Source organism: Periplaneta americana, chromosome 12 (genome assembly GCF_040183065.1).
Source record: "Periplaneta americana isolate PAMFEO1 chromosome 12, P.americana_PAMFEO1_priV1, whole genome shotgun sequence".
Taxonomy (NCBI): Eukaryota; Metazoa; Arthropoda; class Insecta; order Blattodea; family Blattidae; genus Periplaneta; species Periplaneta americana.
In genome coordinates this window covers 113,973,328-113,996,863 of record NC_091128.1, presented here as the reverse complement: position 1 = coordinate 113,996,863, position 23,536 = coordinate 113,973,328, and the positions used below count along the sequence as shown (strand labels likewise).

The 23,536-nt window shown below is 34.4% G+C and overlaps 1 protein-coding gene across 6 annotated transcripts in view; it reads left to right on the top strand.

The window, feature by feature from the left end:
* The window catches only part of RtGEF (Rho-type guanine nucleotide exchange factor), a 117,796-nt gene that overhangs the window by 29,734 nt on the left and 64,526 nt on the right, over positions 1 to 23,536 (top strand). For all 6 annotated transcript variants that reach the window (XM_069841987.1, XM_069841985.1, XM_069841986.1 and 3 more), the window contains exons 7-11: positions 3,145 to 3,366; positions 4,303 to 4,381; positions 5,312 to 5,481; positions 13,070 to 13,262; positions 18,581 to 18,670. In XM_069841987.1, the coding sequence (XP_069698088.1) occupies positions 3,145 to 3,366; positions 4,303 to 4,381; positions 5,312 to 5,481; positions 13,070 to 13,262; positions 18,581 to 18,670 (754 nt within the window). The remainder of the gene's footprint in view (positions 1 to 3,144; positions 3,367 to 4,302; positions 4,382 to 5,311; positions 5,482 to 13,069; positions 13,263 to 18,580; positions 18,671 to 23,536) is intronic.

The window sequence follows — 23,536 nt, the reverse complement described above, 5'->3', positions numbered from 1 at the left end:
GAATTCCTCCTATCCAGCAACTATGGGACAAAGCCAGTGCCAGTTGACCTATTTTGCTGGTTAATTGGAAAATTATTTTATAGGTTTTACTCATATACTCGTGCAGAGGTCCGTCATCTTACAATTGCTGTTTCCAAATCTACCTAGATCATTAACTACCTCGAAAGCTTTACTGACTGTGGCTGTAAATTAGATGTTCCACCATTTGTAGAGCGGACAAGAAAGTTCGTATTACTCACATAATAAACTGTGAACCTAAAATCAGAACATAACATCGGCATTTTGTGATAACATCACACTCAGTATGTACACTGCACACTTAGTATGTAACAGAAGTTTGTGGATCCAACCCAGGCTCTTACTCAGTTTAAAAATGGTGTCTTCCTCACTTCCTGTTGTGAAGTTAGTGATCTCGATAGGTTTGAAATCTGTGGCTTGTGCAGCCAAATGTGGCACATGACATCTGCATTTTGTGACGTCACACATATGTATACTGCACATCTATAATAACAAAAATCTGTGGAAGGAACACAGGTTCTTGGCCACTTTAAAAAATGGCCGCTTCCAGCCTCACTTTCTGATGCGATCTAGATGGCTGTTTCTTTGTTGTACTTGTGCACACATCGATAATACTGCCTTCTAGTGGTCATAGCTTCGGGCACCTCATTCAGAAACGTAGATCCCTATTTCAATTTGTAACTTATTTACTGACGTTCCCTCATATTTTTAATTTTCTTTTCCTTATTCAAAAGTATCATTGTATTTGAACTACCAGTTATTTGGGTGCTGGGTACAAAGGATCCCACTGTACTTTTATTTTTTACTTATTATATGAAGATAAGCAGTAAAGGATTGTAATGCTACAAAAATTTGACTTCGAGATTTTCGCGAAAATAAAATTCTCAGCATTGCTGATTCCTAAAATGTGCCTTTGGACAGTGTGTCTTTCTGAGTACAGCAATTTATTCTAAATTGTTTGATGGATTTTGTTCGTATTGAGTACCTACAAGTAAAATTGCCCAAGAATGATGTCTGTGAAATGTAATAATTTTTAGTAAAATATATTTATTTCAAATTAAAAATACATGATAGTGATCCATACAAAAATTTAGCAGACAATTTAAATGGTGAAGCTAGTATCTCTTCAAGATAATTTCTACTTTTGTTGCGAATTTAGTCGTAGTTGTACTTCTCTAGTTAGAAACAGTTATTATTAGGAGGTTACCAGTCTGTTATAAATCTATTTGCTATATCTTAAATGTTTAGAATGAAAAGATAGAAATTTGCTGAATCTCATTGTAAGCCACTAATATAATAATAATGATGATGATAATAATAATGGTTTATTTAACCTGGCAGAGCTAAGGCCATATGCTCTTCTCTAATATTCATCCAGGAGTAAAACTGCGATACAAAAAACAGTACAAATTTACGAAGTACAGACACACACACAACTGAAGTAGATAATCATACTAAAGTAGATAATATACAGAGTTGAAAGGAGAGAGAGGGTGTAATTTATTTGTGATATTGCAATCTACTTGCCGTGAAATATAACCACCTCTTTCATAAAAGTCATCCACATTTGTTGATTATGATGTTTCCCAGGTGGTAGTAAAACAGGAGATCTACTCTTGCATTTTTTTTTTCCATATGAAGTCAAATTCTACAAACAAAAGCTGTGAACTGAAATCTTGCAATACTGGGAATAAATCGAATTTGGAAGTGTTTGTACATTTTATGCTCTATTTCTTATGTGTGCAGACATATTCTATTATGTTTGGTGCCTTGAGATCAAATTTGGATGTGCTTGTACATTTGATACTCTGTTTCTTTTGTGTGTTTAACTCTTCTGTCTTCATTATGTGACCTGGAAGATAGTTGCAAATGAATTGCTTGTACAGTCACTTTTCAGAGGCGAGCTCTTGATTTGGGCTCAAACCTACATTCAAAGGGAGATCTTTTTTTTCGATCTTCAATTAATTTTTTTTGATTACCATAGTTGTCTTCCATTCAGGCAACCTGGGTTCGATCCCTGTCTAGCTTGTGATGGAATTTGTGATGAAGAAAGCAAACATTGAAGAGAGGTTTTCTCGGAGTACTCCTGTTTCTCGTTATCATTCTACCAATATTCTCTACATTCCCCTCATTTCACATATCATCTACAATAATAAAAACAGGCTGGGGTGACGTCTTGGGGGTGGTACAGGTTTCAGATGCTGATATGGGAAAGGGCTTGGGACTCCGAGTTCTGGAACTTATCAAGCTATTCGTCAGAGAATTGGACCTGGCTCTATCAGCCTGAGGCAGGATAGTCCACCTGTCAGCATGGGATTCATGAATGCCACCCAAGTCACCTGCCAGACTTGAATAGTCACCACATATATAAGGTGCACTATGGGCCAAAGCAAATCTAAGTGCAAGGACCCATTCTATGTCCAGCTCTCATAAAGCAAAACCAAGCCAGCAAGCAAGAATAAATCTATGTCACCTTCATCCTTCGACCTAACCCCTCATGATTTTTACCTTTGTAGAGTGTTAAAGACAGGACAAATCCCCATACTCAGGATCAACTGTAAAAATGTACATGTCTAGAAATTTACTGCATAACAAGTGATAAATTACACTGGGTAATAAGAAATTCCCTTTATAAATGTCAAAAATATGTGCATGCGAGGGGTCGCATATTCAATCAACATCATATTTGAAGTTGGTGAGTGCTTTTAAATAAATCTGTGTTTATTTTGTGTTAACAGTTAATGATAATGATGAGACTGTTCAAAGATTTTATTGCAACTATTTTATGGGTCTCATGATGGAAAATACTAGTGCAGCTGCCTCAAAATCTGTGCTTCAGTGGCTGGCCATGATAATATCTTTGAAAAATATTGGAGTGCAAGAGGTCAAATGACTTTATTGTCAAACGCCTGGCATTAGAAAACAACAACAACTAGTGCAGCTGCGGACAGTTAAAGTGCCGTTTTAAGGTCTTAAGTTGAGCACTATATTTCTAGGATTCTGTTTTAGCTGAAACTAAACTTCTAAAGACTTCTGTATAGGAATTATATTAAGCAAAGTAATCAAACTATATGCATCGTTATCATACTGTAGTACCTTCTTACAAGTCTGTTTGTATATTTGTAGTCTTCATGTTCAGCCACTCGTCGTCAGAAGGAACTGGAATTAGAAGTGCTGACAGGGGGTGTCCGAGGCTGGGAAGGTGAAGATTTATCTTGTCTCGGAGAAATTCTACATATGGGCTCAGTTGCTGTTGGTCCAGATCACAGAGATCGCTACTTGGTGCTGTTCCCTTCTACATTACTCATGCTAAGTGTTAGCCAACGCATGAGTGCTTTCATATATGAGGTAAAATATATTACAATTACACAAAATGCTCTTGAGGAGTATTTATGGTCAGATTCATTGCATGTGTTTGTTAAATTAAATATAATAAAGTATTGTTGCGCTGATTATAAGTAATTTATAGCGCAGGACAGTTCTCTCGGGTATAGAAACAGAAGTGTTTGCTTCCTACTTAAAAATTGCTGAAACAACTTGAGCTTCTTCTTGACAGCTGATGGAATGTGACAGGTAAATTGAGAATGGCACTTATACAATTGACATGCAAATAATGCTCGGCATTTGGGACAAGTTCGGAATTTTGCTAAAACAGGTTGTGTATTCATAAATTCATTCAAATGTATACCTCAAAAGCGGGATTTTGTGTAAAAAGTATTAATTAAAAACGGGAATCAATTACTTTGTTTTAATGGTAATTCTGCTGGGATTTTTAAACCATTCTTACAAAGTAGAAATGTTTGAACGAGGTTTTACTGTACATATTATGTATATAATTAAATACCTTCTGTAAATAATTTTTATTAAACTCTCAGTCCATGAATAAGCCATTTTTTTTTGTCATATGTTGTGTTGGATATATATTAAAATATTGGGATTTTATTTTACTTGATTATATTTTTATATATTTGGATTTCTAGATTTCCTTGGGCACATATTATTACAAAATTCCCCTTATGGGAGTTCAAATCTCTACTTCTGTTTCTCTCTTATGAATTTATTCTTTTCTTAAGTCAGCTATAAGAAGTCTTAAGGTTTTTATGACATACAGTCTGTATGTTTGCCTGCATGTGTGTCTCTTTCCATTTCCCCATTGTTCTCCATATATTCAAGATATTCTTCTTCAGAATTTTATTTATGGTCTAACCCTATTCCTGTCAGGAGATAGTGATCAAGGTAATTGAAAATATTAATTTTATTTTATTTCGTTTCATTTTATTTCAGGGAAAGTTACCTTTAACTGGGATAAATGTTACGAAACTAGAAGACACAGAAGCATATAAAAATGCATTTGAAATTACTGGTAAGTTCGTGTTCTGTGTTATGTAAGATATATTTGTTTATGTTTCAGATTTTCGGGGAATATTTTCCAGATTACTGTTTTCTTACTAAGATATCAGTTATTGTTCACACACAAATTTTAACTATATTTTATGTTGAAAACCACTTTACCACTTGTCATAGATAAATGCCTGAAGAATGTCTGTTGTAGTCAGTCTCTTGGAATGTAAAGAAATGTTTAAAAAAGTGTGTGCGTGCATGCGTGTGTGCGTGCTCATTCTTCTAGCATCCAGAATTCCCATATTCATTGCATCCCTTTCTGCTAAGTTCTTGTTTTCAGTTGTCTTTGCTTTTTGTATGAAATTCTATTGGTTGAATTTAGAATGTTTATCTGAAGCAGTATCCCAATATAGTAGTTGCGACTGCCTAGTTTCATAATTTATATTTTAACTCCCCTATTCCCCCTCCCCCACCCACTATTAACTGCTATTTGATAGAACATATATTACTCTGCCTGATCAGTCTTTTGAACAGGTCCTAGATCATCTTAACTTTCTGTGCTATTTATTCGTGTTACATAATGTAATTATAGAAAATAAACTCTCACATTTTAGTTGCCTAGGCAATACAATACATAATATGCTAGAAGAAAGAAACTATGTAAATTTTATAAAACAGTGATTCTTCTGCTGATATTTTCTGACGGTGAAACCTGTATTTGAAAAGAACGATATAAATGGTGTTTCTGAACAACAAGGATGAAGTTTTTAAGAAAAAAATATCTTGTTACAATTTGAATGGGGAATAAATTAATATATTGGAACTCAGAGTTATAACATTTACTAGATACAATATCAGATTAGACAAAAGAATTAGTATCAACTTGTTTAGTAACAACTATAATCCAATGACAATAAAAGAATAATTGAAAGACAATCTTTTACATTTGTAGGTTCAATGATAGAGCGAATCCTTGCTGTGTGTCAAACCAAAGATGATCAGCATACCTGGGTAGAGCACCTGAAGCAACAGATTCGCATAGTCCGAAAGTCATCAGTCTCGTCTCCGTCCCCAGCTACATCACCACCGCCAGGCAAGCCCCAGCCTCTGCCTCCGCCCCATGTAAGTCTTCCTCCTGCATCACCTTATTCTGAGCTTACTGCCTTCTTTGCTGAACTGGTGCAGCGTGGTGTAATTACTAGAAAAGTTCTTAAACGATTACTTTATGCACAGTTCAAAGAGGATGGAGTGGGTGTTAATATTCTAGGGGTAAAAGTTCGCCGCAGTCATAAAGTTGAGTGTGTAATATTTCCAACTCGGGTGAGCATGGGCACCTATACTGTGAAACAGACTTGGCTCAAATCAAGTGTTACAGAACTGGATTCTGATGAAGAGGAAGAAGATGATGCAGAAGGTGATGGTTCCAGTTCTGATACAGCTACAAACAGTAGCTGTTCTCTGCAAGGAGCAGATGCTTCAAAGCGCAAGTCTGGGCACCTGGAGAGGCAGAACGCTGTTGATTTGGATAGTGATGAAGACAAGAGCTCACTAAGCAGTTGTGCGAGCAATCCATTTGGTTTTATTCACTACTACAGTCCTAAATGTGCTGGTATTGAACGAAGTATTGAGGGATTTGTGGATGGAAGAGACGCTGGACTTACAGAAGTTTGTAGTGAAAGTCTTAGCACAAAAGGAAGTGACTTGCCTGGAAATCGTATCTCTACAAAGCAAAATTCAAAAGACAGTAAATATAGTTCTTCTCTTAGTGTTAGTTGTAACAAAAAAGACAGTAAATCTCCCGGTTTAATAGCTGCCCAACAATCAAGTGAATCTAGTTTTGAAAGAACATCAGCACACAGATCATTTCCAGTTGGTGTATGTGAGGATTTGACACAGTTGGATGACAGTAATTATAGTTCTTCGCTTAGTGTTAGTTGTAACCAAAAAGACAGTAAATCTCCAGGTTTAATAGCTACCCAACAATCAAGTGAATCGAGTTTTGAAAGAACATCAGCACACAGATCATTTCCAACTGCTGTATGTGAGGATTTGACACAGTTGGATGAAGTTACCCCAACAACACAGACACAGCTCAAAGGATCTTGCCCTCAAGTTCGGCAATCTCTTCCCACATTTGGACCTGATAACTTCTGCAGACCTGAACCTGCACCTCTCTATGTTCCGAGCTGTCACTTCACAAGCGAGAAAGATCTTTACACATCCTGCCACGGTGTCTGTCTTGATCCAAAGCCACAACTGTCACACTCCATGCCGGCTCTGCCCCAAGAGCCATACTCACCATCTACAACACATTCTTCCAGCTTGGACATGCCTGCTAATGTTATACCTGTTCCTACTGCTGTTTTGGCAGAGTTGTTATACAATCTGGAGCCCATCAGTGACACAACAGTTCCTAAGCTAGTACATCAGCCAGATAGTGCATCGAGTGACCGTAGTGTGGAGAGCATACAGACAGTGCGTGATATCCCCACCAATGTACCCGTGACCAACACACCACCCGATACTACTGGAGATGCTGAGTTGGGTAGGAAAAGCTCAGAATTTTGTCCCGAAGGTAGGACAAGTACTAACTTAACTGACACTTCAGATGCTAGTAACCAAGTGAGCAAAGTTAGACTTCGTCGTGGGGCAGGACTCAAACCTTCACTTCCAAAAAGGTGTTACAGTTATCACTACATCAGTATTACCGAAAGTGATAGTGCAGACACTAATAAATGTACGAATACTGAACACTGCCGTTGCTGTGGTGAAGTGCCATGTAGCTCACGATCATCAGACTCTGGACTAGCTGACATAGCTGGCAATTCTGCTCTGCCCTCACCTGACATGTCAGGACTTTTGCAAGACCAGGACAACTCCTTGAGTGTCACATGCTGCTTGAAGCCAACAGATGGCTCAGGAAATTGTCTCGGTGCATCTATATCAGAATCTGCCTTGTCTATGTTGGTTACTCCTAGGGAGAGTGATGAATTTGGTGAACCAAATTATGAAGCCCAGTGTGTGTGCACATCTCCTTTTGGTTCGACCCCTAGAACATCTGCACAGGCATCTCTTACATCTGAAAAAATTTTTGTGGGATCAATGGATTCAGTGAGTCCTTCTGTTACATCAACCAGTTTGGATCCTTCCCCTCTGTCAGCTTCCCAGCCATGGTGTAGCAGTGAAGAATCGAAAGAAGTCTACCACAACAGGGGTGGAATATATCGCTCAGGAATGTATGCCCACTGGTGGCTCAAGACTAAGATTCCTGCCTCTGCTGTCAGAACTGAAGAGCCAGCACCCAGACCCAAGACACGTAAACCTCTTCCAAAAACAGGCAAGGCTTCTGTGTTAGAAAGATCTTACAAGGCACTAATGGATTACGCAGTTTTATTTTGTTTAGTTAAGAGTTGGTTTCTGAGTTTTCAAATTTTGAGCATGTAAACTGTAGTATTACATTAATATTTTAGAACGAATTTTGACATTTGATTTCTATTTAACTAGCAAACCAGTGAGCTTTCAGTCATAATTTGAAAACAAAGAAACTAAACTTTCGTAACTAAATCGTTGAAAAATAAGTGTCATATATTCGAGAATTTAAAAATTATATAATAAGTAACAACAAATTGTGGAATCCATCAGCCTTGTGGTCTTACATTTGTTGTTTGAAGTTTGTAATTAACTGCTAATTCTAAAAATAGCTTGATTTTGAAGTACAAGTTATGAGTTTGTTTGTGCAATAATAACTTTTTTATATTTAATGATTACCACTTCATGTACTACTGAGAGTGGCCAGCTTACTTTGAATACATTAAGAATGCCCTTGCCTGTTTCTCCAAATCCCCACATAGTTTTAAATGAAGAAACATGCTCTTTAGAATAGTGGATATGTTACTCATGTTTCTGCATGTTCTCTTTTAACTATTGAGTAGATTATATGTACATAGTGACATCATTATCGTGACATAACATCTGTGTAGCAGACTTATTTCAATTGATTTTGTTGTGAAAACATGAAATATTTCTGCCAAAAATTGTTCCTCTAACAAGGCAACCATCCCAGGTCATGGTGCTTTAATTTAATGAAAATGCATATTTAAGCTAATTTTCGTTCGTTAAGAAACGTGGTAATAGTTGTTCATTTTACTTTTCCTCGTTTACGAAATATATTAGCTTGAAAATCGTTGCTACTTATGCTGCTTCTTGCGTGCACTCGGATCCTCATAGTTCCGTGACAATATATCACAGCTCTCACATTAATGCTTTAGTCATTTTTTTTTCTATTAACTGATCTGGAATGGTTCCCTTGTAAGTATAGTTTTAGTAGAATGTTTAGAGAAAGTGTTGTAGAGTGAATCAAAACCAAGACAAAAATAACATTTCGCTCATTTCTTCACTTTTCACGGTGATTATACTCTCTACTGAGTATGACAGCGACATTTAGTATGCAAACTTTGTTACTTTGTGTTTGTGTAGTTGAGACAGGAGCCATTTGTCCTACTTAAAAATGTCCTTGATTTTCAAGTTGAATCTGCGGAAATCTTCATATAATTTTAGTGAGAATAAAAGTGTTCTTATTTCCTTATTGTAGGGATTAACATTTACTTACAAATGGTTTTTAGAGAACCCTAAAAAAAAGTCTCAAAAGTGGGAAGCCCCAGTCATATTACAATATTAGCAAAAGACGTGTTTTATTGCATGAGTTTAAATGTGTATATTTTTTAAACATAATTCTTTGCTGCTGATTTAGTAATAGTATAATTTCCATACTGATGTAATTACCTCTAGTATAATTTCCATGCTGATATAATTAGGCCTACTTCTGTTATTTTCTGAAGTTACGCATGTAATGCATAGCTTTATAAGATTTTAGCAGAGTCCTCTTAATTTATAACTTTTTATTACTAGTCGACTGAAAAGAAAGTTTTCTTGTCCTTGAAGTGAGGTAACATTAGGTATAAATCATCCTGTTTTTGTTATTATAGAAATTGTGATTATTTTTTTTTCGTATTGAAAGTATGGTTTTACTTTTCATTTATATTTTTTATCTAAAATGAACTAAAAATATTTATTTTTACACTGATTACATGAACAGTGTTCTGTGTTGTATAATGTATTTTAGGTTCAACATTAATAATTATTAACAGATACGTATTCACAGCTTAACAGTGAAATGCATTTAACGTTGAAATTTCAAGTCCCAATAGTTATTACATATGATTAATGTATTTTTATAATCAATTTAGAATTATTTTCTTTGCTGTGAAACCTGCATTTTACATTAACAATTGAAGGGTACACGGGAAAAACGAACAATGTCACATTTCCATTAAGGGTGAGATAATAATCTATTTCAGTATATTACTGCAAAATTTATTGGTGTTTCTACCTACTTGAAATGAAGGAAATGATGAATGTATCTGTGGCTTTAATTCTCCTTCACCACTTTTGGTAAAAATAACAGTAAAGTTTGTAGTAATACAGTGAATTGGATAACGACATCACCCTTAAAGGAATTGTGACATTGTTTGTTTTTCCCGTGTACCCTTCAATTGTTTTTAAATTATTTTTTTTTATATCTCATTAATGCAAAATTAAAATAAATAATGCATTTCGATTCAATGCATAAAATACAATTTTTTTTAAGAATCAAGGACTTGGCAATGCTGCTGCCTCGCCACCATATGATTTGCCCTCCCTTACCATGACTGCATGAAGCTGCATTTCTATTAGTCTGCAAATTTCGGCCCTTTGCGAGAACCAGTCACTTTCAATGATGGATGTAGCAGCCATCCATGACAGTCGCTTCTTGTTTTTGTTGTGCTCACTGAGGTGTGTGATGTCAGCACTACTACAGTGAAGAGGTGGAATTTTTTACCTTTACTGTACATATCACTAGAAAACAATGGCTGTGAAAAGGAAAACGCTTTCTCTCGCAGAAAAAGTTAATTTAATTTGCAAAATGAAAAAAAATCCAAGTGCTAAGATATCCGAGATGGCGAGAAGAAGACTTGATTGGCATCCGGCTTTCTCTTATGTTTCCCACATTTTTTGTACAGCATTGTCCATAATTTACTTATTGTAGTTTATTTTTAAATAAATTGCATTTTTTTTTTATGTAGCATACCCCTATTTAAGGTTAATTATTCCGTATCCCCAGAAAAACGTTAAATAGAGGTTCTACTGTAATAGGATTACTGGTGTCACAAGCAGTATTCTTGGAAAGCATATACATTTATAATATTAAGTAATATTAAAACTGTTTTCAAGAATTTAAGTGATGAGTAGTTCTTATAAGAAGTAAAGCTAATATATTTGTCATTCAGTCAGTACAATTATTTAAATCTTATTTCAGTCCAAAGGTCAGTGTAGGAACACAGAGTAAACATTGAAAGTAGGTCGTGACTTCTATATCTGTTCTTACAATGGTCAGTCTTTGGCTCCGATTCATCTAACACATTTGAAGTAAATTTAAAGTAAGTTGACTTTAGAAGTAATACATTTTGTAATAAATACTATATTAAAACTCATGTATTTTGTTTTTCAGTACAATATTAGCCCAAATGTAGTACAATCAAGAATATAATACGACCCCAAGTTCTAAAAAAATGAAAATGAATAAATAAAATAATAATAATGAATAACGGTAAATAAAAGTATCTAATAGAGTAGAACCCCATTTATCCGAATTAAAGGAGGCAGAACAGTTTGGGATAACATGTTTTTTTTTCAGATAATCCATGGGTACTGTTTTCGGTAATGAAAGAAAGACACTACAATATTAAAGTCCTGTCGCTCTAATTTCTGGCAGCCAATCACGTTGCAGGTCGGCTACATTTAAACGTGTGCGTCTTGTGATTCATTGATGAAGATGTAAAGCATTTCCTAAGGCTGGATAAATACTTAAAATATAATCGCCCGACATTTTGGCTCTTTCGTTGGCATTCGCAGAAAGCACACGAGGACATTATTTGTCGCTCATTTATTTGCTGAATTACAGTGCGTTTGATTTATTATCATAGGAGCTACGACATGATAATGTTTAACGGTGTGGCAAATAGATCCCTCGTCTGGTAGCTCGGCAATGAAAGAACAAAAATGGCGAATGATACTACCTACCTAGACTTTATAGAGCCTTGACTTTGTAAGACGTAAGCAAAGAGGAGGAGTCATGCTGGAAATAACAGTGTCGTGACTATAATATGTGTGACAGTGTAAAGCAAAAGCGTGCACTTTATTGTAATACAATGCGGAATCAGTTGTCACTTCTCATTCAGTTATAACTGGTTCCACAATTCTTGCAATAAGAGGAAGTGGAACAAAAGACTTTCACTTGACAGGACAAATGTACACTCGCTGGCTACTACTGAACACAAATCAAGTGAATTGAGGATATGGAAAGCAGATTGCTCTACCTACTGCATCCCTTATTTTTAGCCTTGCTTTGGGGTGAAAACGAGATTGTAGCTGTCTCGTTCGTGTGCATTGACAGACCTTTGGAACATAAGACATAATTATATTTTAGTCACTATTTTTGTTAAGAAGAAATTGCGTGTTTGCATTTTATGGTCCAAAACAATTATGCCAGATTTCATTTAAGTGGGGTTTTATCCTACAATGTGACATACACTTTGAAAATGTTGTACAATGAAAAAAACTTAAAAATTTCATATAATTTGTATAAGTTTGTTTTGATAACTGTTATTGGCACTAAACCTTTAAACAAACTTACATTAAATAAATTTAAGTTATGTGTTAAAGTAATATTAATGAAATTTGGTAATAGGCAATAGCAAATCAAAGAACCATATAATGCATTGGGTTTCCACTATGTCGGATCTTAACAGGTTGACTGCAGGCAAGCAGCATGAATCAGTTAGTACAGTCTGCGCATCCTATAAAGTTGACTTATTTTGTACCTGGAAAGAGCTAGACAGCAATTATAATATGCGTATGATTTTCACAAGGCTGTTTTTATGTAAAGAACACAATACTACAGTGCATAGATTTTATCTTTCATTATTTGCATGTGTACAGTTGCACTGTATACTGCTGCGTCTGCTCTACATCAGTGAGCGGTGGAAGAGAAAATGTATGTACTGTAGGACAAGGCCGATACAGTGATTAAGTAGAAATATAAGTAGTTAATTATCATACATGTAAGCAAGGATATTCTGAATTTGTAAAACTTTTAAGCATGTGCATGGTATGAATCGTAATAGTTTTATTACAATAATTTATTTATGTTTCTTCGATAAAAATGTATATCTGCTGAAGTATTTTTATAATAGGTGCCTAGATATTTTATAATTTTACTCTAATATTGCTTGAAAATTAGTGACGAAGTTAAAAGTGTAATATTTCTAAGTTTCTTCAACAACCCTTAGGTAAAATTTTGGATTTTATTATTGTGGCAGGCATTGATAATGCTGAACTATTAACTCTGGATTGTTTTATGTGAATTTATTACACTCATTGTGTCTTATTTCGAAGTTCTATCATCTTTAGTTTCATTAAATTGGATATAAATAAAACTGTTTAATGTAATTTAATACATTATGATGCGAGATATTGAAGAAGTTGTTATAACCTCTAATATGTAATTTTTAATTTAAGCATTAGTTCCTTTGGTTTGTCTTTAAATTTATTAGTATATTATGTTTTATTCAGATATAATTTAGATTAATTAGATTATATGTGTTTCTCTCAGATGTCGCCACTGACAGTGCCACTGTCACCCCGCGTAAGTGTCCCACAGCCAAGCAGCGTGAGGCCCACACCTCAACCAGTTAACAAGGGCTGGAGCATGTCTTGTTTACGTCCCTCTCCCCCAATTCGCCCCTGCCTAGCTCTTGGTCGAGATGACAACCACAGGAAGTCTAGTCGTAGCACTAAGAAACAGAGTGAGTATTTGATTCATTCATTGAATTTGAACTCCTGTTGATATTGAAAAACATTGATTCAAAAATTGCATTTCCTTTGTAGTTTCGGAATAACATTTAAAAAATTCTAATTTAAGGCAAGCCTTCAGTGAAAATTCTAATATTGGTTGTTTTTATTCAATTAACTTGCAGTGTTTACTAGACCATAAGCAATTTCTTGCAGAATTTTACAGCTCTATCTTAAGTAGTTTCAGAGAACTTAATTTTTAATCTCTAATCATATAATTAGACAGACTCACCGCATTGTTTAATTCACAAATGGACACAAAGCATGGACTAACATGAATGCTAGATTAGCAACACCATCATACTTAGGCAGGGCAGATCATATTAGGAAGTTTAAATGTAGAAAACAAAGAACGGACGTGGCAAAATTTTCCTTTGTTAACCACACAATAGTAAACTGGAACAGCTTACCTGCAGCAATCTTTCAGGGTGGTCCTCTCAAAATCAATACATTTAAGGAAAGGTTGAGAAGATTAGACTGAAGGTGTAATTCTAGGTGCAGTGTAAATATCTTAAGTTGTGTCATGTAATTAATTAAGTTGATATGTAATTAATTAAGATGATATGTAATTTAGTTGATATGTAAATAAATTAAAGTGATATGTAATTAATTAAGATGATATTTAATTAAGTTGATTTGTAATTAATTAAAGTAATATGTAATTTCTTAAATTGGTAATAGTTGGGTGAAATAGAAGTACTTATAAGTTAGGTTTACTTTTGCTTATTGTAGGCGTTATTATAGAATAGTTTTTATTTATAGTCCTAGGTTTATTGCATCTATTTATTTACAGTAGCGTGCAAATTAATCCAAACACGACATATTTTTACATTTTCTGTCATTGTTGGCCTCACAGCTGCTCATACCGCTTTAATTGACATCTGTAGTACGTGTAATTCCTTTGTTGAAGGTCTGTCATTATTTTTTTATAATATGTGACATTTTGCCTGTCGTTTTGTACTTATAAGCATTTCAGTTGTGTTGAAGACTTAATACTGCAATCCTGTGTACATTCTGTCGTCTTCACAAATGGATACAACTCCACGAAAACGGTCTAAAATTATAACATTAGCAGAGCATTCTCCTATGACACAGAGGCAAATTGCTGCAGAATGTCACATCGGTTTGGCTACTGTTAATTCGATCATAAAACGATACAGGGAGACTGGATCCATCACACCCCAGAAAAAAGGAAACTGTGGCCGGAAAAGGAAGACTTCACCTGCAGATGATCGTTTAATTGTCAGGAAAAGTAAATTAAATCCTAGACTAACTGCTGTCGACTTAACCCGCGAGTTAATGGCTACCACTGGGGCAAATATTCACGTCACAACAGTGCAGTGTAGGCTTTTGGAAGCTGGACAAAGGGCTCGTAAGCCTATTAAGAAGCAACTTCTAACCCCTGTTATGTGCAAAAAACGCTTAATGTGGGCAAAATTACATCAACACTGGACAGTGAATGACTGGAAGAATGTACTTTTTTCCGATGAGTCTCATTTCGAGGTCCACGGCCACCGTGTTTCTTACGTACGGAAAGGATCTGAAAAAGTAACAGCAGCTTATCTCCAACAAGCACCCAAATACCCCCCTAAAGTAATGTTTTGGGGTTGTATTACACATGAAGGGCCTGGAGCATTAATACCTATCAAGGGAATGATGAATTCTCACAAATATATTCACTTATTGGAAACCAGAATCGTACCCCAGCTGCAAAAATCATTTCCGGATGGCAGAGGTGTGTTCCATCAAGATCTGGCACCATGCCATACATCTCGAAAAACTACAGAATTCTTCAACAAGAAGAATATTCAGGTACTCCCCTGGCCAGGCAACTCACCTGACATCAACCCCATTGAGAACTTGTGGTCAATTTGCGAAAGAAGAATGCAAAAAATGGATTGTTCTACAAAAGAGAAGATGATTTCTGCCCTCATTGGTGTATGGTTTCGCGATGAAGAAATGAAGAATATTTGTGGGAAATTAGTGGAATCCATGCCAAATCGTCTCAGAGCTGTTATTAGGAACAAGGGAGGCCACATAGATTACTGAGGTATGTCTTAGATCCATTTTTTATCCCGTTTGAGTGTTTTTGCATAAGTAATTACGTTGTTAATTTGCACGCTACTGTATAGTTAGAAATAAATTTAGGTTTATTTTATTTTATATTTTTTAAATTTTTCTTTTATTGCTGTAATTATTGTAGAATTATAATGGTATTATTGTATATTATATATCACTGCCACCAGGTGTATACCCAATTGTAGTGTTAATACATACATAATAATAATAATAATAATAATAATAATAATAATAATAATAATGTTTTATTTTCGCTGGCAGAGTTAAGGCCATAAGGCCTTCTCTTCCACTCAACCAGCCTTAATCGATACAATACATAAATTTAATTACAAATATTTTCACTACACTTAAAAGGTACTCCAGCAATAATCTTCACTACACATTTATTTAAATTTAGATAAATCTATAAGGTAAAGTAGTAACTTAATTTATGAGCTAATTTAATTCAATGAATTATAATTAATTTAATATTTGAGATAGCTAGCTACATACATACATACATGCATATTAGGTTACTGTTCAGTCTACACTTATCACTTTATAAACAATGAATTATATCATTGACTACAAATATATTTTATTTTATGACGAGCACTTTCGTCTTACGGCATCATCAGGTCTCTTATTGACATAACTGGAACACGTTATGGTATATCTAGTGACAACATGAAACATTCATGAAATATAACATTGCAACAAACACTAGAAACTCCTGTGAACTGGAAGATTTCTAGTGTTTGTTTCAATGTTATATTCCATGCATGTTTCCTGTTGTCACAAGATATACCGTAATGTGTTCCGGTTATGTCAATAAGAGACCTGATGATGCCGTAAGGCTCGTCATAAAATAAAATATATTTGTACTCAATGATATAATTCATTGTTTATAAAGTGATAAGTTTAGACTGAACAGCAACTAATATATATCTAATTATTAGTAACTTATCTGAAAATAACAATGCCTGTCAAATTTCTAATCATATAATTTTTAATCATATGTACTCGAAATGTTTCATGCAATGAATGGTTAGATATATCAGACTGAAATTTTAATTTTAATTTTAGAATACCAGTAGTTAAAACTGGCGTGAGAATTTTGAATTATATTCAGTACACTTGGAAGAAAGATATTTTGTGCATATTATATTTTAGAATTTTTAAATTATTCAAAAAAAAAAATATTACATTATAGAAGAATAATGAATACATTTATAGAACAAAGCCATCCAGTTTTTAACACTGCTATTTCTATATCAGAGATGAAAATTACAAGTAAATTGGTTAAAAATTGCATCACGTGAAACATTTTTAATGCTGAGATGTCATAAAAAATCATTTTTAAGAGAAAACAGAGACTTAACATTTAACTAGGTTATTGAATACTTCACCACAATCTTGTTGACTTGAAACCTGTAGCTCTATACATGGGACCCTTGCATCTTTTATTTTGTTTCTCTTATTGTTTTGGAGAGTGTGTTTCTCACAAGCCATTTTTGCCCCCTTTTGTCCAGTCACATCACTGCGACACAAATCTATTTGCATACTTACCGACTCCAAGGGAAAAATATGATTAATCAGTAAGTTACTATAAAATTGCATTTCTTTTTAGAATCTAATAACTGTCTTCTTTACTAAGATTATGAATCACATCATGTATCAGCGTGGCAGCGTAATATTGTACATTTTACGTTTCTCCGCAAAGTTTGACACATTCTCCGGATCGCAATCTTGTGCATTCTCTTGCTTCAAAGATAATACTGGATAGCAAAAAGTTCGCCCTTTCAAAGTATAAGAAAACTATCCATGCGGGAAAATATGGCATCGGGATTGTGATTTGTCAACGATCGACACCATAAAACGATAGTTTGAGAAATGATGGAACCGGGAAAAAATGACTTTATTTATATGGACTATTTCCAGAACCAAAAAAAAGTGGGTGAAAAAGGTGGGAATACGACGGTAATGGGAACGATGCATCGAGGTTCCACTGTATATCACTGAGCTTTGTCTCTTAACCACTTACAGATAATCCTATATTCTTCAGGAAAATGTGTTATAAATTTCAGAATTGTATTAGAGACTCAGAGATGGTTTAACTATGCAGTTGTAAATTTCTCTTGTGAAAATTTTACTAAATTTAATTGAATCATTCTTACCATACAGTTTACAAATGCTGTTTCAGACGTTGTTGTTCAATCAACTGTCTGAAGACAGGTCTGAACTCAACACGTAATAGTAACATGGCACCACTTATTAGGCAACTAGGCCAGGAGATAATGGGGTAGGGTGGCCAGTTCCTTTCCCCCTTCATTGCATACATCGTCGATTAGCTACATACACCATTAATCAGACTTCAGATGTATACAAAGAGTTGTTCTTCCTCTGACACATATCGTCAAGTGAGATGTACTGCCTGATAATAGATGTACATATCAGCCAGAATCTCAGTCAGAATTAATTTCAGATGTTATTAAATGTCATTTCATTTATATGTTTCTCTCACTTATGTGTATTTTCTTCAGACCCCTATAAAACATATGTATAAAGTTTCACTGCAATAAATAACTGAAGCAATTCGTAGGGGACCTCCTCTCTGGTGTTGGCCTAATTCTGAGATGCTCAATTTGGAAACCACTGAATTACACTAAACTGACTGCTGTTTGATAGTCATTTGAGTAAATTGGATTCTCAGTGAAGTGGAATTGTGTATGCCAGTTGAACTAATTGCATGAAGAATCTTATAATTAACACAATAGACTTTCTATCTACTGCAGGGAGGCAAGATACTAAATAAAGATCGATCACAATGCTTATTAGACACTCAAAAACACAAACACACATGTACAGTCTTAGAAAAAAGTTTTTTCGCACAGATACTTTATAAGTCCCAGGAAGAAGGCAGTGCACATAATCAAAGGACGAGTGACCGGTTCACAAGAGAAGGACTAGTGGAGGTAATAAAATTAGTTTTGTTTCGTTGTATATCTGATCATGTGCACTGCCTCCTTTCTGGGACTTATAACAGTATCTGTGCAACAAAACTTTTTTCTAAGATTGTACATGCTCACACGCACACAGATATTAGAAATTGGTCAATGTTACAAGTGCTCTCTGTTATAAGATTGTTAATTTTTCATTATTTCATTAATGGTATAACATCCTACTAAAATTCTGTTTTCGTTTTTTGTTGTAGATGAAAGGAGTTTTGAAGAAGACGCTCAGATTTTGCGTGTGATTGAAGCTTACTGCACAAGTGCTAAGACAAGATACACTGTTAATTCAGGTATGTGATCTTTATAATTTTCTCAAAGTGTTAAAGAAACAATACATCGAAATATAAAACAGTGTATACGAATGTTCAGTGTAAAAAAATGTAATGTATTCTTGTAGGTGTAATTTAACAGAAGTACCAGCTAATATTTGTGAGTTTATACTATTAATATTCCACATCAAGCACAAAACAAATCACAACTTCTAGTTCTCCGTCAAAACTTTCTGACTTGCACATGTAGTATATTGTTTTTAATGTTTTCGTCATCTTCTGTGTCCATTTATTGTTGATATATTATAGATTATCATCCATTGTGATCAAATGCAGATTCAAATCCAACTAAAGGCATTGAAATTTTCGGACAAAACAAAAATCCAAATGCTTCCTCCAAGAGGAAAATATAACTAAGGTCCTATATTGTAAGATATTCTCTTCACACATAAAAACAAAATTCCTTACAACATTTAAACAATTAATGTGGTGAGAAAGATTCGCAAAACTGATCTATGTAATGTCTAACTACAGTTGCAACTTGTAAAAATTCTCTTAAGTGATATCTCCAGCCATATAATAGATTTCGAGATTAAAGTCACAGTCTCATAAATGTCTCTATGAATTTCATGTTTTTGATTAACAATAATAACTAGGCACAGGAACTAAAACAAAAGAAGGAAGGAACCACAATGTGTATTGTATTACCAACATTTCAATTTTTGTTGGCTTTATAGGTTCGGAAAGCCAGAAATGCAAAAGAAGAGTAAAAATTTGTAAAACTGTAGTAGACTCGTAAATTACAATTACATTAGCTGTTATTTAAAAGTCTTAAACAATTTTAAAGGTGTTTCAATTCAGTTCACAAATTTTAAACTTTCTTTTAGATTCTGAATTGACTCTTTTGTCGTGTTATTATTTTGCTTAATAAAAATCTGAAACTTCAGAATATATTGAAATATCATCTGTATTAAAAGTTACTCAGTTATTCCTCGTCTTATAATATTATCAGACAGTTTCTTTTGTCATTACATGCGTTCAATTTACTAAATATTTCCTTGTACACAATACTTACAAGGATATTGTGAAGACCAGAAATAGACCTTCAGTTATTCCACCTTATCCTGGAACTTAACGTTTCTAATGTTTCGGAACTACATACAGATTCCATCATCAGGACAGATGGGCATGATCACCTACTTTGTTGGTCTTGTTAAATGTCTGATTATTCTAAACAACTGAGCATCTATAATTCTTTACTATTGTTTATGTAAGATAAGTTGATTAAGGTTGAGATTAATAAAATTAATTAATAATATTACTATTGGCACAGAGAAGAAAAATCCAATCAATGAGTCTCTAAAATAAGTATTTATATAAGGTTGCCATATTTTGATAAGCAAAAAAGAGGACACTTTATCGACACCTACTTCCTAACAGATCGCTATCATAGATCATGTACAATACTGATATATATATATATATATATATATATATATACATACACATATAGTATGCAGACTATTGAAGCAGAGAAATATTGCTAGTAGTAGGCTAATTTTCTGAACCTTAAATAAAAAATTATAATACAAACAAGTGAATTGGTTATAATTTAATCTTTATAACAGTTAGTCTATTTTTCCACAAGAAAACTTATACGCAATATCCGAATCTGGGAACATCGTCTTCAGTAGGCCAGATGTGCACACCATCCCTTTGAAACTATTGTGGTGTTTAACAGTGTGGAAAGCAAAAGCTCCTTCTGCTGCAGTTACTTCATCTTCCAATTTGCTGCCAGGTTTTACAAAGAAGTCGGTTAATTTTGTAGAAGAACTTTCTCCTCGAACTGCTCTTTTGTGTTTTTCGTAATCCAGACGTGCTTGTAAATCAAGTCTTCCTTTATTCGACACTGAAACAAATGTACTGGCTTTACATACCATGCATTCACCCTCGAAATCATCTCTATCTCTTCGAAAACAAGGATACTTCTTCTGTAACTCTGCAGAAAATTTTCACTTTCTTTTTGGCATTTCTTCTCCTACAAGCACCACTAAAGATCGTTATTAAAGTGGGCAGCCACCTAGCAATAGTAATCAGAAGATGATACAGACAAGAGGACATAAAGCATTGTGGCAAGAGTTTTAAACACAAGACGCAAGCAAAAATAAAACATTGATAATATTGCAGTGAAAGAGTATAGAAAGAGAAGTACACGAGAGCATTTAAAGTGGAGTGGACTAAAGCATTACTTAACTGTAATGATTAGAAGGTTCCAAGTTACAACAAAGTAACTGTTACAAATATTTAAGACATTTGCCTATTTTTCGTATTTTAAACTTAACCTAAAAACCCGGACAACTAGACAAAATTTAAAAACCCGCCCTGATGGCAAATTTAACCCTGAAAAAGAGGACATGTCCGGGAAAACCTGGACATATGGCAACCCTAAGTTATATGATTAGTGTAATGTTACCCTTGATGCACTTAACCTCAGCTGTCATACAAATCAATAATAATAATAATTTCCACTCAGTTGTGGATCATCTCAGAACATAGCCTTTTCCGCAAAGTCCTGTCTTGCCACAATTCCTCCTCTCGAATTTTTTTTCAGTCATGGCCCCTCACTTTTAAATCTATGCATACTTGATCTAACCATCCAGTCCGGAGTATTCTTAATGTTCTTACACTTTTGACTTTAATTTCCAATGCCCTTCTTGGTTCATTCATCCTTTTCAAATGACCGAACTATTTTAATACAAATCAATATGACATATAATGCTAGGACATTATGGTGACAGTGATACTGTAATTAAGATAATAAACTAAAGTTAAAAGAGTTATTGAGCTAAGTGCGTGTCAAATAATAAAATATATTGAGTTATTACATGTGAGTACTGTATTTATCTTGGAATACATATCAAATTTTCCTTCTATATGTTTTAAGAACATGTAAAATCAGTTTTCTTGTCTTGCTCGATATGACCTCACTGTCTCAAATTAATGTTTTTTGAGAAATATATGAATTTCTATGGACTCTCTGATTACACGTTCCAAATAGCCTGACTTTCTAGTTAGGATGCTGGTCTTATCACACAAAATCCTGTGTTTATGGTGGATACAATTCTCGGTTATTGCAGAGTAGTCTGCTTTATATAACCTATATATATATCCTCTGTGTGTGCATGTGTGCGCGTTCGTGCGTGTGCACGCATGTTCTTATTTCTTTTGTTTCCCTCTCCCACCCACCCTGTTCCTCACCCTCTATATAAAAGAATATTTAAAGCAGCTTCCATGTACTGGGTTTTTATAAGCTTCCAGGCCGAGAACTGAACAACAGTAGTAGGGTGCTGTGAACTCTGTATTTCCAGGTGAAATCTATCCTCGACACATTCTTTGTCATCTTATAGGATCACTATGACCACAGACTTTAGATCAGTTTCTTTAGTAAAAAAAAAAAGGCTGTGGAAATGCAGCAACTATGATTTGTATGTAATATTGCTGGAAAATAAAGCAAAATTTTGAAGAAAAAAATGCTATAAAAATCAATAAGGAAAACTTTAATGACCAAAAAAAAAAAAAAAACCTATCGGACAAAATGACAAGAAAATTCAACCTAAAAATTGCATATTTTGTTTTGTTATAACTAGACATCTGATTTTTAGGCACTAAAAATTGCAGTTTTAGGCGCCTAAAATAAGCTCAAAATTTGTAAAATTAGGCTCTATTTTAATGAAAATAGGCATTTTAGGCACATCAAGGTATCATACTTATTTCTTTCACTGAAATTTTTAGTTATACACTAAAATACGCACAAAAAAGTATGTTTAAACATTAAAAAAGAATACTATATTATATTTATAAACAGAGCTGCACAAATTTAATATATTGAAACTAATGAAATAATGAGTATTGATATCAAGATTACTCATTTTAAGTTATTGAAATTCAGTTCCATGCTCAGACTTTATTATAATTATCTGCACAGTACACCACCAGAATTTTTTCTAAATTCTCCACAGTTAACCTTTGCCTTTTGTCACTGAGAATCATTTTGAAAGCAGAAAAACTTCTTTCAACCGAAACTGATGTGAGAGGCGCAAATTTTAAATTAGGTACAATAGAAACATCAATACTTACTGGAACATTTACACTTTCCCCCGATATCACTCTTGATACTTTTTCCAACAATGAAAATCCTACATTCTTATTTAATACGTTGTCGCACTTATTTTTAACTTTTTTCCCAGTTTCGCCCAAAGCAGAATGTATGTTCACTTGAGCTTCTTTTACTATTGCTATTTGGCTACAAAGAGATTGTTTTACACGTTCTAATTGTTCAATGCTTGCAGGTATGAAAGAAAAGTTTGATGTTATGTAGGCAATATGGTTTTTCACTCATGAGTCATTCAGACAATCTTTCACTGCTTTCACACACGCTGCACTATCAGTTTCAGGTAATTTATCAATAACTGTGACCACTTCTTTGAAATACTTAGAATAATACACCACTGACTGAATCCAGGTTCCCCATCGTGTAACAACCGGCTGAGGTGGGAGTGGGATATCTGGAAAGTTCTCTCTGAATATTGAAATCCTGGATGGGGCTTTACAAAAACATTTTTTTTGTGTTAGAAATAAACGAATTGACAAGAGGAAATTCATTCCGGATTGTTTCAGAAACCCTGTGAAGGCCATGTGCTAGACAGGTTACATGCGTGAGGTTAGGATAAAATGTTTTAAGAAGTGGAGCTGCAGCAACCATGTATGAGGCAGCATCAGTACAAAACAACAGAACTTTAGAATCGTCTATATTACCTGAGTATAAAGACTGTAGGCCTTTATTTACAAAATAAGCAATGGCTTGGCTATTCACTTTCGAAAGTTCCT